The sequence below is a fragment of the Rutidosis leptorrhynchoides genome, chromosome 6 (assembly GCF_046630445.1).
Source record: "Rutidosis leptorrhynchoides isolate AG116_Rl617_1_P2 chromosome 6, CSIRO_AGI_Rlap_v1, whole genome shotgun sequence".
NCBI classification, from domain to species: Eukaryota; Viridiplantae; Streptophyta; class Magnoliopsida; order Asterales; family Asteraceae; genus Rutidosis; species Rutidosis leptorrhynchoides.
In genome coordinates this window covers 124164880-124176919 of record NC_092338.1, presented here as the reverse complement: position 1 = coordinate 124176919, position 12040 = coordinate 124164880, and the positions used below count along the sequence as shown (strand labels likewise).

Here is a 12040-nt window from a genome sequence, read left to right as displayed (position 1 = left end):
CTAACCTTGCGCTAATTGTTTTGTGTTGTAATTGCAATCATCAAGCAAGATAGATGTTGTACTAGCAAGTTAATGCGACGTGCTCGCGTAACAATGACTAGCTACCATTGTTACTGGTTCAAATCGTGTCAAACGAGCGATGTACGACGATTGTTGAGCAAGATGGGGCGGTGAGGTGTATGTGTATATAAATGTCATGTCTTTTTGTTTCGTTGTTTAACCTAATCCGTTTTATAGAATGAAGATGAGAAATAGACACGACATCAATGACGGAGGTACGAGCGAAGACTTCGAGTTCACGGCCAAACTTGAGGCCATTATGCAAAGGCGTCACGCGGCCTTTTTGGAGGACGTTAAGAAGATGTTCCTAGATTAGATTGACGATCAAGTAGTTAATCTAGTCAAGGAACAAGTTAAGATTGTTCTTTACGAAGATAATGTGGGAAGACGAGACTTCTACTACAAGAATTTCAAGGATGCTCAACCTCCTACTTTTGATGGTGAACGGGATCCACTTAAGAGTGCCCGTTGGATCTCCGATATGGAGGGGGCTTTTCGTACTTGTGAATGCCCTCTCAATAAGAAGACGAGGTACGGAAGTAGCATGTTAAGGGGTGATGCCAAAATGTGGTGGGATGAAAAGATTCGGCTTTATGGTGAAGAACAATGTATGGAATTAACGTGGGATGAATCCAAAACAGAATTTTTCAATGAGTATCAAACTTCGGCCGATCTTTCTAGGCTTAAGGATGAGTTACGTGCTCTAAGGCAAGGGTCGATGGATTTGAACACTCTCAAGTTCACTTTCTTATCAAAGACCCAATTTTTCCCGGAGTATGTCGGGAATGATCACATGTTGAAGGAAGACTTCTATCGAACCTTGAACGACAACTATCAAGAGAAGATTAGTATGAACTCGGTGAAAACTTTTGATGAGTTGTTTGACATGGCTAAGGGTTTTGAGTCGCTCGTTTTGAGAAAGAGTGGCTTTACTTTTGGCAAAAGAAAGTTTGAAGCTACTAATCGTTCGAACAAGAAGAATAGGGGTGCAACTGAAAGTGTCGGTAGTGCGAAGAAGAGTGTTTCCGGAGGTTTTTCTTATTCTTGTCACAATTGTGGGCAAAGTGGGCATATGGCTCGTGATTGCCCGAAACCCTCTTCAACAACCAAGCTCATTTGTTTTAATTGTATTAAAGAAGGACACCGAAAGTCGGAGTGTCCTTATTTGCACACCGATCAAGTTAAAAGACTAGAGAGAGTGGTAGGTACGGTTAGGGGGCGAAATTATTTGATGACGAATGATGAAGCCAAGCAATCCAATGAAGTTGTCTCAGGTACTTTCATGGTTAACTCTAATCCGGCAAAGATACTATTTGATAGCAATGCTAATTTATCGTTTGTGTCTCCGAGATTTGTGCCTAAATTAAATAAACCACTAGCTAAGTTGAGTCATTCGGTAGAGGTCAAAATAGCGGATGGTAAGACGGTGACAGGGGTTGATGTGTGTGAAAATTGTAATGTTGTATTTGGTGCCAAAACATTTAAAATCGATCTTATCCCGATGACTTTGGGTGAGTTTGATATTGTTATTGGCATAGATTGGCTTGATCGTTATAGAGTCGATATTGCATGTCATGAAAAGTCTATTCGTGTGAAGACCCCAAGTGGGGGAGAGTTAATCATTCATGGCGATAAGCGAAGGAGACTCGTACCATTATGCACTTATGCACGGGCTCGACGTTTTTTTAATAGTGGTGGTATGGTTTTTCTTGCCCATGTAGTTGATACTCGTGACGAGCCACCATCCATTCGTGAAATTCCGGTGGTTAATGAATTCGAAGACGTTTTTCCGGATGAGTTACCGGGTGTTCCGGCGGAAAAACAAGTTGAATTTCGCATTGAGTTGGTTCCGGGGGATACCCCCATTGCTAAAACTCCTTATCGTTTAGCACCGACGGAAATGCAAGAGTTGTTAAATCAAACTCAAGAGTTGCTTGAAAAGGGTTTTATCCGACTGAGTGCTTCGCCTAGGGCACTCCGGATTTATTCGGGAAGAAGAAGGATGGTAATATGCGGATGTGCATCGATTATCGGGAGTTGAACAAAGTGACGATCAAGAATCATTATCCATTGCCTCGGATTGACGATTTGTTTAACCAACTCCAAGGTGCGACGTATTTTTCTAAGATTGACTTACGGTCCGGCTATCACCAAGTGCGGGTCCGTGAGGAAGATATAGAGAAAACGGCTTTTCGAACTCGTTATGGCCATTTCAAGTTTATAGTTATGCCTTTCGGTCTTACGAATGCACCGGCGGCATTCATGGATCTTATGAACCGAGTGTGCCAACATATGTTGGACAAGTCGGTAATTGTGTTCATTGACCACATACTTGTCTATTCTAAGAGTATGAAGGAACATGAACACGATTTGCGTGAAGTGTTGAAGACATTGCGGAAGGAGAAGTTGTATGCTAAACTTTCCAAATGTGAATTTTGGCTAAGGAAAGTGCAATTCCTTGGCCACATTATGAATAAAGAAGGTATTCAAGTAGATCCGGGGAAGATAGAGACGATGAAGAATTGGGGACAACCGACTACGCCTACGGAAATTCGAAGTTTTCTCGCATTGGCCGGTTACTATCGTCGGTTTATCCAAGACTTTTCTAAAATCGCCTCTCCACTAACAAAGTTGACAAGGAAGAACGTGAGGTTTAATTGGGAAAATGACCAAGAGATCGCTTTCCAACTGTTGAAAGAGAAGTTGTGTCAAGCTTCGGTTTTGGTGTTACCGGAAGGAATTGAAGATATGACGGTTTATTGTGATGCCTCATTAAATGGAATCGGGTGTGTTCTAATGCAAAGAGGTAAAGTCATCGCTTATGCCTCTCGATAATTAAATGAACACGAAAAGAGATACCCAACTCACGATCTTGAATTGGCGGCGGTGGTTCATGAGTTGAAAATTTGGCGCCGCTACTTGTATGGTGTCAAGTGTACGATCTATTTGGATCATAAGAGTTTGAAACATCTCTTTAACCAACGAGATTTGAATTATCGTCAACGTAGATGGATGGATGTGGTCAAGGATTATGATTGTGAAATACTTTACCATCCGGGTAAGGCGAATGTGGTCGCGGATGCGTTGAGTCGAAAGAGTCAACATCCGGCAATACGAGTAGGATCGTTACGCATGATTATTACTAACAATTTTCTCGTGAAGCTCGGTGAGACTCAAATTGAAGCTTTTGTTAACAACAAACATGAAGAACGAATCATGGGACAAACGGAGTCTATTACCTTAGGCCCGCATGGTTTGTTGTCATTTCAAGGAAGGGTGTGGGTGCCTAGAATGGGAGATTTTCGACAAGTGCTACTTGATGAAGCATATAAGTCAAAGTATTCCGTTCATCCGGGTGCGACAAAGATGTATCTTGATTTGAAAAAAGAGTATTGGTAGCTCGGCATGAAATGTGATGTTGTTAAGTATGTTGAACAATGCGTCACGTGTTTGCAAGTTAAGGCCGAACACCAAAAGCCGTATGGTATGTTACAACCGTTAGAAATTCCAAAATGGAAATGGGAGCACATTACCATGGATTTCATTACAAAGTTACCAAAGACGGCGAGAACTCAATTTGATATGATTTGGGTGATAGTTGACCGATTGACGAAAAGTGCATTGTTTCTTCCTATTCGGGAAACGATATCGTCGGAGACTTTATCAAAGTTATTTATCAAGGAGGTGATATCGAGGCATGGGGTCCCCATATCTATTATTTCGGATCGAGATACTCGTTTCACGTCTCGGTTTTGGAATAAGTTTCATGAAGATATGGGTACTCAATTGAAGATGAGAACGGCGTATCATCCTCAAACGGACGGTCAAACCGAACATACGAATCAAACGTTGGAGGATATGTTACGGGCGTGTGTTATTGATTTTGGTGGTAGTTGGGATGAGCACTTGCCTTTGGTGGAATTCTCGTACAACAATAGCTATCATGCGAGTATTGGAATGCCACCATATGAGATGCTCTATGGGCGAAGGTGTCGAACTCCTAGTTGTTGGGGTGAAGTGGGACAAGGAGAAATCGAGAGTACCGATTTGGTTTTAGAAACGAATAGTAAAATTGAGATGATTCGGGCTCGATTAAAGGCGGCGCAAGATAGACAAAAATCTTATGCCGGTAAACGAAGGCGACCGATTGAGTTCCAAGAGGGAGACATGGTGATGCTTAAGGTTTTGTCGTGAAAGCGTATTATACGGTTCCGAAAGCGGGGGAAGTTAGCTCCTCGATTTATTGGTCCTTTCAAGATCTTGGATCGTGTCGGTGAGGTTGCTTATAGACTAGAGTTTCCCGAAGAGCTTGCGGGGATTCATAACACATTCCATGTTTCCCATCTCCGTAAGTGTCTTGCGGATGACTCGACGTGGGTACCGTTGGATGAGATTTCGTTAACTATGTGTAATGTCATGTAATAAACTTTGTGTATTTAACTATGTAACTATATTTGTATGTACTTAGTAATAAAGTATGCAGGAAACGTCCACTAAACACATCAACCAAATACCCAAAAGAATGGGTTACAAAATTCGCGGCAACGCGCGGATCACAATCCTAGTGTGTTATCATATATGGTTAAATATTTTTACTCAATTTTACATTGATTTTCTTGCATAATAGATCACATTTGCGACTACTGTACTCAACTTTTACGCTATAGATACTATAGATAGATATATATAGATAGACAGAATAGAATAGAATATTAGGTTCACTATTATGACTATTTTACTAAATTTAACTATCATTTATTATGGGGTAAATCATATAAGTTTTTTTTACGATAATCACATAAGTTTTTAACCATCTCAATCTTAATATTAATTAGTAATACTAATTTTAAATAATACATTATAATAAGCCATATTTATTCAACCATATTTATTATGAGGCCTTATTTTTTTTTATCATAGATATTTACCTTTTACTTTAATTTAATACATAGGGTAAATGATATTTAATAATCAAGAAGTCAATATATATATATATATATATATATATATATATATATATATATATATATATATATATATATATATATATATATATATATATATATATATATATATATATATATATATATATATATATAGTTGATATAGATATAGATATGAGTGAAACTCTTCAATTAACTATTGATTTGGGCCGATTAATGAGAGTTGGGCTTTTGATATGCATCAACTTGGTCAGATGCCAGCCCATAATATCATTCTCAATAGTTTCCCGGTTGGGCTCAGACAATCACTGAAAGTGGGTTAAAAATTGATTAATATATACTGGGCCAGGATTGGTTTTACTGGGCCAGGATTGGTTTTATCAAAACGTATTTGTGGACAGCATTTGTTAGATATAGAAGAAAAAAATTAAGAAGACTTCAATTTTGTTCAGTATTTAAACCTGTAAATCTAGATTATCTATTAAACAAGAGTGGTTCTTTTTTATTATCATGACCCCTAGCCAAAAATGAAACATATCTCACGTGTCAAACTTGTAGCCATATTACTTGATAACTAGCCCCTCCAAATTTTCATCCCCTCACAAAAATTAAAAGTGGTATTCGCATTTAATTTATAAAAATTATTTTATTCATAAAACACTTGAAAAGAGGATAAGCGATCTATAGAAAGCTTGTGGCACACATGAGTTGCATTATCTCCATATACTTTGAAAAAAATTCCATTTATTCTCATCACAAAAACAAAACTACCATTCACCAACTAATTCTCATATGGCTTCCTTGAACATGTTCATTGCACCGGCAACCACCATCTCCCCCACCACCACCACCAACACCGCCACCAGCATCACCACCACCAGTACCATTACCACCACAAGAGCAAGAAGTGTAAAGACATTTGCCACCGCATCAAAAGGATCTGGTAAAAGCAGTGAAGAAAAAGGTTTTTTTGAATGGCTTGCAGGTGCATTAGATAAAGATGGGCTAGTGGAAACTGACCCACTTCTCCAAAAGGTGGAAGGCAAGAGTGGTGGTACTACCACCACCGGTAAGAAGACCACCGGTGGAACTACAGCAGCGCCACCCAAGAAAAGTGGCGGCGAAACAGGTGGCTTTGGTGGTTTGGGTGGTTTGGGTGGACTATTTGCTAAGAAATGATTGAATTGTGTTAATTTGCAATTCTTATTGCAATATTATATATATTATGTATTATGTATATGTATTATGTATATGTATATCGCATTTAATCTTCGATTATTGAAAGTATATTTTGTCCAACACATATTAATTATTAAAGAATTATTACGCGGTTCTTTTTTAATTTGTTGAATTTTCATCTTAACTTTTAGCGTTTCATATATTCTTAATTCTTAATTCATGTTAATATTATTGTATTTAAATTGTAAAGAGAAATAAAGAATAAGCATCATACTTCTAAAATAAGTGAGCATCTCATATTTATTTCAACCAATTGAGAGATTTACTCCATAGTTGATTATAAAAATGATACATGATTGGTAGAAAATACTTTTAGTGATCAACATTTTATACTTATTGTACATTTTGTTTTGTTTTTTTTTTTTTTCAAACTAAACATGAACTTTTGAATGTATACAAAAGTTTACCCATATACTAGACATCTACAATATTTGATTGGAGTAGTTACCTCGATATTACTAAACTAATTACTGTATCATTTTGTGCATTTGGGCAGTTTAACTGAAACGAGTTGCTATTTGACTTCAATAGTGAAATTTAGGCCAGAAACATGGGTTTGGGTAGTATTGGTCGCAGATGGCCTTCTTAAGTTTTTTACTTTGACAAAAATAACCTTTGGACTTATACTTATTAGACTTTTGTCACATTTTCGACTATATATGTATAGTTTCTAAAATAATAGATTGATCCGTAGAGTGGAAAAAGTATACTCTGTATTTTGATATCGGTCATCTTGGTTTACTTGGAGTTCTAGTATTATAAATATATTCCAGAGTCATAAGAGTTGATATTGTATATTTTATTGTTCTGATATCAACAAGTGTAATAATCTCCATTCGTGAAGCATATATAAACTTCTACGTACATAAAATTAGAGAGTGTAATATGGAGAACTAATTTAAACTACATATATTACACGGTATTTATTTATTCAGAGGTATAATATACACAAAATACACTAGTAATTAATAAGTTACATGTATAAATTTTTTAATAGAAAAGTAACTCACTCGCTCTAAGAGAAATTTTTTCCACAATATGTTAGAAGGTGTATTTCAGTTTAAGCCATGAAGATTACAATTTGTCCATACTAATAATGTATTTCTAATCTATATATTTGTGAAACATATTGCAAATAATTTCAAAGTTTATGATATATAGGTAAAAATAAAAATATATCATATTGATAAAAATACAATATTTATCTTGCAATCATATACCCTATTTTTTAATTATAAATATTAGCTTATAAAATTATTATTGAGATATATTTTCAAAACTAAACAGCTTGGAGATAGATGAAAGAACTGGTTTAACCTGAATTGCATTTATGAATTTAATAAATTCACTACAATTATATTGTAGATTTATAAGTATCCATTCATCCCAATTGTGAGTCTCTATTGATTTAAAAAGATACATCCATTACTAAATCTATCATTGAGAGTGTGTTATGAAGATATTCATAGAATCATCAAATAATCAGTCGGGTTACAAATTATGCATATATGAACGATCGGTTGTACAAAAACTTGCGCTCAACATAACCAACAAACATTGGTTCTCCATTTAAACAATCTACATATATGAACCCCTAGTTGAACATACAATATAAACCAACAAAAATCAACTATCACAACAATCTAACATAAAAATGCAACCACTAAACACCAAACCTTATACATAAACACTCGAGCTTGAACCAACCATCCACTAAACCAAATCATCATACAAACATTTGGTTAAAATGAAGTTGTGTTTCATTAGTGCTTAGTAGGAAGCATCTTTAGAAAATTATTTTATTTATATCTTGATTATTAAAATATTTATGTGTTAAAATGAGATTGGGATCAATGGCTATCATCCCCTGCGGTTTACTTACATATGTAAATTCCTGTTGTTATTTTCGAGTTGGTTATTCTGCTGTTCATAGATCATCACAGCTTGTACATATATAGATTGTACACATGTATATCATTTTTATTTTTATAATAATTTAACGCCCTTAAACGATAGAAATTTTTTTTTTTTTTTTCTAAAAAGAGTGACCGCCCAGACCAAGTGATATACCGCGGCGCGGCAATTCTTGGTGGCGGCGCGATTTTTCAAAGAAATTCAATCCTGCTTAACAGCCCTCCTGGAATCAAAACAAGTTATATGTTGCGGCGCGGCAAATGACGTCGCAGCGCGACATTACACGTTCGCTGGTACTGAACTGCTACTTGTTATAAAAGCCATTTTTCCACTTCATTAACAACCAACATATTTTAACAACACAATACTTAAACAAACTTAATTAAAATAATTTCTTACATCATCAAATACTTCGAAAATCTTTTAATCCTGAGCAACACGTTTACACAACATTTGGTCCCATTTCTTTAAAAGAAACATAGTTTATGAATACAAAAGACTAGGCGTTGATAAGCGGTACCATTAGAGCTAGATTCAAAATAGAGACTTGCATTACCACTTACTAAAACCCAATGCTCCGCTATATTTACATAGGCTCCTTACCTTCTCGGTGTCCTTTCGTTCCTATAAAAACATAAAACAACATGGGGTAAGCTTTTACACTTAGTGAGTTATAGACAAATAAAATAGCACATATCATTGAGCGTAATCATTTCTTCACTTAGCCTTTCCAACCCAAATGGTTGCTTACTTACTTTCGGATGCGACTCCTTTCCTTACCATAGACATAACTTACTATGGCCAATCCTAGTAATTATGTCTAAGCTAACATAACCATAGGCATACACATATGCCTAAGCTACCTTAATCACATTTCATACGTACATACATGGACACCCAAGGCGTCTAAGCTAAGTCATACCATAGACAAAATCATTAAGCAAGCTTAGTGACCTTGCCTAAGCTAATCATCAACCATAGATACAATTATTAGGCATGCCTAATAATTCTATCTAAGCTATCCACCTAGTGCACTTAGTCGTTGTCCTCTTGCACGGATGCAATCCGGAAACACTAAGTCACTCTTGACCCGCCCAATTTACCCCCTATAAACTCACCTTGATTAAACGAGGTTCCTTGATCACTTGAAGCTCCTTTGCCTTGATTAACACCTATACATGAGCTAATCTCGTCATTAACATAATTCAACGAAATTACATCTTTCAAAAACTTACAACACTTTCATATACCTACACATTTGACTTAATTCCCCTTTTTAACCCCATTAATCACATGAACACTTACATACATGACATTTTAACTTATCTTTTCCCTTTTTCCATTATAACAAACATTATCATTCAAACATCAATTCCCTAATTACATAATTTCTCTAGTTTATCTCTTACAAACATGACTTGTAATTCTTTCAAGCATTACATCAAGCATCAAATGTGCATAAACCCATTTCAACTACTAACATCCTTAAAATCATCATACATCCAAATATCATTACTCACAACAACATCAACATCAACAATTTACACATAAACTTTCTTCTTTACAAATTAACTAAATCTCATATGCATTTTCATTGAGGCATTTCATCAAACACCTAGTGTGCATGACTTGATTCTAAGCTATAAATAACATCAAATTCATCATATTCACAACATACACTCAAAATGCAAGTTCATACATGAACTTACTTCCAATATCAATTACAAATTCGTTTTTAATCATACAAGCGTGCACATTCTCAACATACAACAACTTTTAAGCTTGAGATTCATCTAAAACACCCAATTCTAGTGATACATAGACATAAAAGTTCATACCTTGTCTTTAAGGATTTAAGAACCTTAATTGTGCACAAAAGGAGAAGAAATTGAAGAATTGTAACTTGCTATGATGATTAGAGCACACTAGATTACATAAAATTTTTAATTGCATGTACCCAATTCCTTCAATTGAAGGTTTCTCCTTCTCTTCTTGCTTGGATCGCCACACACACACACACTAACACTCTGTATCTTTTTTTTTTTTTTTTTTGCAACTGATACCATTTTCAGCATTTTAGCTCTTTTACTAATTAACTTTGCCTTATATGCACTTTCTACCCTCCCCACCATACATATTATGAAAGGTCCTTAAATCTAACTTTGCATCTCTAGTCCCTTCCAACTTGACTAACAAACTTTAAATATTAACCACTTATAATACAAAATAGCACCAACAATATATATATATATATATATATATATATATATATATATATATATATATATATATATATATATATATATATATATATATATATATTAAATTACATAAAATATTACCTTAAATAATTGGGATGTTACAACTCTCCCCCCGTTGGATTGTTCGCGTCCTCGCGAACCACTCTTGGTGCAACGATGGATAATACTTCATAAGCCATTCCTCGGGTTCCCATGTGCATTCGGAACCCTTTCTAAATTGCCATAACACTTTCAATAATGTCACCGACTTATTTCTTAATTGCTTAACCTTTTGATCCAAAATCTTTATTGGCTTTTTCGCATATCTTAACTTATCGTCAACCTCAATCTCATTTAAATTAACATATGTTGATTCATCTGCCAAACACTTTCTCAATTGTGACACGTGAAACATGTCATGTATTTTACTCAATTCATCGGGCAAGGCCAAACGATAAGCTACTCAAATCTTGGACCCAATTTTCCTCTTTTTCTAAAACGAATTATACCCTTCCACGGAAAAACTTTAAGCATTACCTTATCACCCACTTGAAATTCTATCGGCTTCCTTCTTTTATCCACATATGATTTTTGTCGATCTTGTGGCGCTTTCATTCTTTCACGAATTTGATCAATCATTTCGGTTGTTTGTTGTACTACTTCCGTGCTTCCTAATTCTCTTTGACCCACTTCACCCCAGCATATTGGGGTTCTACACCTCCTCCCATACAACATCTCATAAGGCGCCATTCGTATGGTAGAATGATAACTATTATTGTACGAAAATTCAACTAGAGTTAGGAGAGTATCCCAACTACCACCAAAATCAATGACACACGCCCTCAACATATCCTCAAGAGTTTAGATAGTTCACTCACTTTGACCATCCGTTTGTGGGTGAAACGCGGTACTAACATGCAACTTGGTGCCCGTCTCTTCTTGAAACTTTCTCCAATATTGTGAGGTAAATCGAGTGTCACGGTCCGAAACAATGGAAACCGGCACTCCATGCCTTGCAATAACCTCCTTCATATATAATTTAGACATTGCTTCCGACGATGAAGCTTCTTTTATCGCCAAAAATAACGCACTCTTAGTCAATCTATCAACAATAACCCAAATGGCGTCGTGTTGCCGAGGGGTCTTAGGCAACTTATTTACTAAATCCATCGTGATGTGCTCCCATTTCCATACCGGTACCTCTAGTGGTTGAAGTTTACTATACGGCATTTGATGATCGGCTTTCACTTGGAGGCAAGTAAGACACTTATGAACATACTTTACTATATCTCTCTTCATTCCTGGCCACCAATAGTCTTTCCTTAGATCTCTATACATTTTCGTAGCGCCGGGGTGAATCGAATACTGAGATTTGTGAGCTAAGTCAAGGAGCTCATTTCTAACACCACTTTGTAAAGGTACCCAAATTCTTCCATATCTAAGCTTTAGACCACGGGAATCTACTATAAAATCATTAACTTTCCCTTTGATCCTTTCTTTCCTCACGTTTTCGAAGGTTAATGCTTCATCTTGCGCTACCCGGATACTATCGAATATTCGTGGCGATATTACCATGATCAAACTCGTCACCTTAATCGGTTGGTGGCTCGACTTCCTACTAAGAGCATCCGCCACCACATTAGC

The 12040-nt window shown here is 36.1% G+C and overlaps 1 protein-coding gene across 1 annotated transcript; it reads left to right on the top strand.

Annotated features, from left to right (window-relative positions):
- Positions 1 to 5653: 5653 nt before the first annotated feature.
- Positions 5654 to 6366, top strand: LOC139852992 (uncharacterized). Its single transcript, XM_071842348.1, has one exon. The coding sequence runs from the start codon at positions 5796 to 5798 to the stop codon at positions 6180 to 6182; it is 387 nt and encodes a 128-aa protein (XP_071698449.1). The 5' UTR covers positions 5654 to 5795; the 3' UTR covers positions 6183 to 6366.
- The last annotated feature ends 5674 nt before the right edge of the window (positions 6367 to 12040 follow it).